The sequence below is a fragment of the Anguilla anguilla genome, chromosome 4, assembly GCF_013347855.1.
Source record: "Anguilla anguilla isolate fAngAng1 chromosome 4, fAngAng1.pri, whole genome shotgun sequence".
Taxonomy (NCBI): Eukaryota; Metazoa; Chordata; class Actinopteri; order Anguilliformes; family Anguillidae; genus Anguilla; species Anguilla anguilla.
In genome coordinates this window covers 44,039,308-44,044,468 of record NC_049204.1, presented here as the reverse complement: position 1 = coordinate 44,044,468, position 5,161 = coordinate 44,039,308, and the positions used below count along the sequence as shown (strand labels likewise).

At 43.9% G+C, this 5,161-nt stretch overlaps 1 protein-coding gene across 1 annotated transcript; it reads right to left on the bottom strand.

Moving 5' to 3' along the window:
- Positions 1-1,406: 1,406 nt before the first annotated feature.
- On the bottom strand, positions 1,407-4,008 carry LOC118225660 (general transcription factor II-I repeat domain-containing protein 2-like). The gene has a single exon (XM_035414433.1). It carries the CDS (start codon positions 3,743-3,745, stop codon positions 2,075-2,077), a length of 1,671 nt encoding a protein of 556 aa, XP_035270324.1. The 5' UTR covers positions 3,746-4,008; the 3' UTR covers positions 1,407-2,074.
- Positions 4,009-5,161: the final 1,153 nt, after the last annotated feature.

Genomic DNA, 5,161 nt, shown 5'->3' with positions numbered 1-5,161 from the left:
AGTTTGATTTCAAGTTATTATGTGGCGCAGTAGCCTACTTTTGGTTATAGCCTGCCAACGTCTTGGAATTATAACGTGTGCTCTTCTGTTCTTTTCTTGCTTTAGTATTAGTTTTATAAAATGCTAAGCATTCGTGCTGGGACAGCATATTACATACCAAAACATTCAAACGGTTTAATTCGGTTGCTGAATATTTTCTTCCGGATTTTCTTTTTTGTTAGCCCGTTGTAATTGACTCAAAACGTTTGATACAGTTATGTGAGGTATGCAGTAGTTCTGCGTAATTTACATTGGTGATACAGTAAAAGCAAACTGGAAATCACTTTCCGCACTTTTTGTCAGGGTAAAATAACAGGTTAATTCTAGTAATCGTCCCTTTTGCTTTTTCAGACTGCTGTAATTTTACTCTGCCATTCTTCAATTCCACAAAAAGACCAGGAAGACTAGGGACTAATTTATGGTGCATGGTTCGCATCTGGAGGGCACACTTCGCTGCTCGGCTAGCAGTAACTTTGAAAGAAAGCAAACGGTGGCTGTACCACTGCTAATTTAAATTTTCACGTTTTCGTTCTATTCTTGTCATTTTGCGATTAGCCTATATGGAATTGACGATGAGAAAATAATCAATTCAACAGCAAATTGTTTACGACGTGTGCATGTTTTCTGCTGTTGTTGCCAGTTATTTGTGGAATGTGAATGCATTCTGTCACCTCGGATGTCAAGACATGAAAGTGAATGTTCGCATAAAAACATAATGAATGTGTTTGAGAGGATATATAAAACAGTTACAATCTGACTATTGGCCTGTTATATCCTATTTGTTGCATAACAACGGTCCAAGTTCAACTACCAACGACAGTTTTGCTTGACAACGGTAAAATATGCCCAAACGGCTGCAGAAGAATATTTCAATTCCAGGTGATTAAATCGATAAAAATCAATAACTACAAAAGCAACCATATATAGTCATTGTTCGTAACCCGTTGTATATAAGTGGAATAAACCCCTCCAGGCTGTCCCGGTTATTAGAAAATAATGTAGGCTACTTCGGTGGTAGTATGGGGTTACAGAAGAAATCATAGGACAGATGGACCGACGACAACGTCGCTTTTTCATACGTCAGTGAGCTAATTTGCCTAATCTTCGTGGGACTTTAGACCGCGGTGGAAACGCAGACAACAATGGGCTGAAGGAACCTTTTAGTTCCTTGAAATGTAGTTCCTGGGACTAAAAGTTCAGCGTACTTTTGGTAGAAAGTTTACCAAACTTTTACAGTATAGTTTGAAATGTAAATGGGTTAGAGCAGGCATGTCAAACTCAGTTTGGCTCTGGGGCCGGATCCAGACTTTCTGTTCTCGGGTGGGCCGGATCAGTAAAAGAATGTCAACTCCAAATATTTAGCTTTGTTTTTCAGTACTATGCTTTATCATTCAGCCTACATTTGTAGCCTACCCTACATATTATAATCACGGATGACAAGGGATCTTTTCTAAGCACAACACATTTATTCACAAACAATGGAAAAAAAAAATGATTTCATGTTAGGCGGTGAATGTGTTAACAACTGGTTTATTTTAACAGTTAAGTGAATGCAGTTTTACACCTGAACCAACTCACCACACTAAACAAACTCAAGTGGGAGCTATGAAAAAAATATTTTCGCCTTAATTGTCATACTGCTTTGAAATAAATAAAAAAAGAAATACAAAATAAAAGTTATAGCAGTGCATGGGCAATAAGATTAGACTACATCAGATCAAACTACTAGGCTGGGCCTACTGAAGCTGAGAATATACTGCACAATATTAATTGTCTTTAATATGAAACCAGATTAATCTTATTTTAATGATCTGTATTCATGAGTGCAAACAAATTTCGTGTCATCACACTTTTTTTCTCTCTCACTGCACTCCTGCAGTCTACTTGCTGCTGCTGGCTCCTGAAACTTGGGATCTTTTTGCCTTCACAAGTGTATCGACATTAGGTGTCAAATCCTGAGTAGCAGCACATTTAACAATGTCATTCAAGTGTTTATTTGTTAACCTTGAGCGCTGCTTTGTTTTATTATTGTTCATTACGGAGAACACCTGTTCACAAAGATAAGTAGTCCAAACATGGATAGAACCTTTGCAGCCATGGCTGTTAATTTGGGGTAACCTGGCACGAGATATTGGTAAAACGTATCCAATCCCACGGACCCAAATTTATCCTTCATAGCGGAATCGCACTGCAAGTCAATAAGCTCGAGTTGAATGTCAGCTGGCATATCAGAAGGCTTCACTGTAAATGGCGAGCGAAAAAAGCCAAATTTGTTCTCAAGTTCACTGAATACCTGAAACCTCTGCTCAAACTCTCGCAGCAAATCTGTTATGTTGTCTTTATATTTTTCCAAATCATTATCGGGACGGTCCGGTGCCTCCGGACGCACAGCTGTGAGACAAGAGAAATGCGCGGTGTCACCGTTGGATAGCTGCGTCTCCCACAGTGACAGTTTCATCTTGAACGCACTTATGCTGTCGTAATATTGAGTGACAACTCTGTTACGGCCCTGCAATGTAGTGTTAAGTGTATTCAAGTGTTGTGTAATATCAACCATAAACGCAAGATCCTGCACCCATTCCTTGCATTTAAGTTCCTTTACTGGGCGTCCCTTCTTCTCCATGAACTGTCTAATTTCCCCTCGTAGCTCAAAGAAGCGCTTGAGTACTGCACCTCTGCTTAACCACCGCACGTCAGTGTGGTATGGTAGGCCAGCATGAATGACATTATCACTGAGAAATGTGTCAAACTGACGGTGATTTAGACCGCGCGCTCTGATGAAATTGACAGTTTTCACAACCACACTCATAACATGGTCCATTTGCAGTGTTTTGCAACATAACGCCTCCTGATGCAAAATACAGTGAAATGCCCAAAACTCTTGTCCTCCATTTGCGGTCTGTACTTTGTCACGGAATTTTGTGGCAACGCCTGCCTTTCTCCCGACCATTGATGGCGCACCGTCGGTAGCCAGGCTCACGGCACGGGACCAGTCCGCTCCCACCTTGTCCAGCGCTCCAACGAGAGCGCTGAAAATGTCATCTGCTGTTGTGGTGTCATTCATGGGCACCAATTCAAGCAGCTCCTCGGTGATGGTCAAAGTTTCATCAACACCTCTAACGAATATAGCCAGTTGAGCAATATCTGTGACATCGGTGCTCTCATCTATTGCAATTGAAAATGCGATAAATGACTTGATTTTCTCTTTCATTTGGCCTGTCAAGTCACTTGAGAGTTCTGTCACCCGATCTGCGACAGTGTTCCTCGTTAGACTAATATTGGCAAAGGCAGGTCGCTTTTCAGGGCACACGACTTCTGCAGCCTTCAGCATGCATGTTTTTACAAACTCCCCATCAGAAAATGGCTTGGATGCCTGCACCAGCTCGTTGGCAATAATGTAGCTGGCTCTTACAGCCCCATCAGCGATATCGTGGCTGCGCGTAAAAGTAGACTGCTGTTTCTTCAGACCAGCCACCAATTTGTTTATCTCGTCTTTCCTTATTTGTCCTTTCAAGTGGTCATACTTGTCTTTATGATGAGTCTCATAGTGGCGCCGAATATTAAACTCTTTGAACACTGCAACTTGCTGATTACATACCAAGCACACTGGTTTTGCATTCACTTCTGTGAATAAATAATTCTCAGTCCATTTTTCCTTTAAAACTCTGCACTCCGTGTCCACTTTTCTTTTTTTTGACAGTGCCATTTTGGGAAGGGTGTGTTGACCGATAACTTGTTTAGTAGTGGTGAATTGTGAAGCAAGATTGCCGGTTTATTTTTAGTACTAACTCGTGTCAATGCCGCATGCTGGACGTGAGCTCTTTTACACATTTACTGCCCTCCCGCGGCCGGAGGGAGCATTTGGTTTGTATTTATTTTTAAAAAATCATAACTTTTGATAGAAATGAGCTAGAGACTCGCTTCTTTTTTTGACATACTCAGAAATTTATGCCAGGCCGGATTAAATCATCCAACAGGCCGGGTCCGGTTCGCGGGCCGTATGTTTGACATGCCTGGGTTAGAGTCACCTCCTTTGAGGGAAGGCCAAGAATGAAAAGGCCTGAGTATCTCTTAACCTTTACCCGAAAGATGCCACTCAGTTCCTGAGAAATTGTACCCCAAAATCTTTTAATCAAAATATGTACCCCAAAATCTTTTTAATCAAAAGTAATGATAATAGGTTCCAATCTCTTTTTGACACTTATTACACAGAGGTGAGGCCTGACGGTCCATCTTATTTAGCATGTAAGGCGTTACAGTATATGTAGACGATGTAGTATTTTATACTGTGTCTCTCTCAGTCTATTACATGTAAAGGTGGACCTAAACATTTTAATGGCCTCCTGCCAATCATCCTCAATATACTCAGCGACAAAATCGGCGGACGGGATACCGAGGCCCTACTTGACTCAGGCAGTATGGTGACCCTCATCCAGCCGGAGTTTGTGGGGGGCTCCCGAGGTGAGGCAATTGCCGTGGCCTGCATTCACGGGGACACTAAGCAGTATTTCACGGCTGACATTGTGATGTCCACCCCCCCGAGGCTCGGTGGCCATCCGAGCAGGAGTTGTAGAGAACCTGCCCGTCCCTGTACTGGTGGGCTGGGACTGTGCCGTGTTCGATAGGTACTGGAAGGAGTCTCTGGCGAACCTCAAACCTGAGGGCATGCGCAGACCCCAGAAGAGGCGGCCCCAGCAAACAGAAGGTGGTGCTCAACCGGCCTGGGCGGGCCTCTCTGGGGAAGACCTGGCCGGGCCGACGGACGCTGCGGTAGAGGGGAGGCAGCAACCTGCCAGCACTAAGGAGACCACCGCCACCGCATCAGAGGCCGTAGCCGAGAACCCCGTCGGCCTGGAAGAGGTGGGCTCGGAAGAGACCTTCACCGAGTTTGCCCCACAGCCGGGGAGCCAGACCGGGGACCACGGTCGCTTTGGAACAGTGCAGCTGCAGGATCCCAACTTGACGCAGGCCTGGAGGGACGTCCAGGAGCTCAATGGGCAGCTACTACCAGGGGTGAGTGAAACAACCAACCCACATTTTATGATTGAGCAGGGGTTGTTATATAGAGTGTCCCAGGTCAAGGAAGAGATATTTAACCAGCTGCTAGTCCCCAAGGCTTACA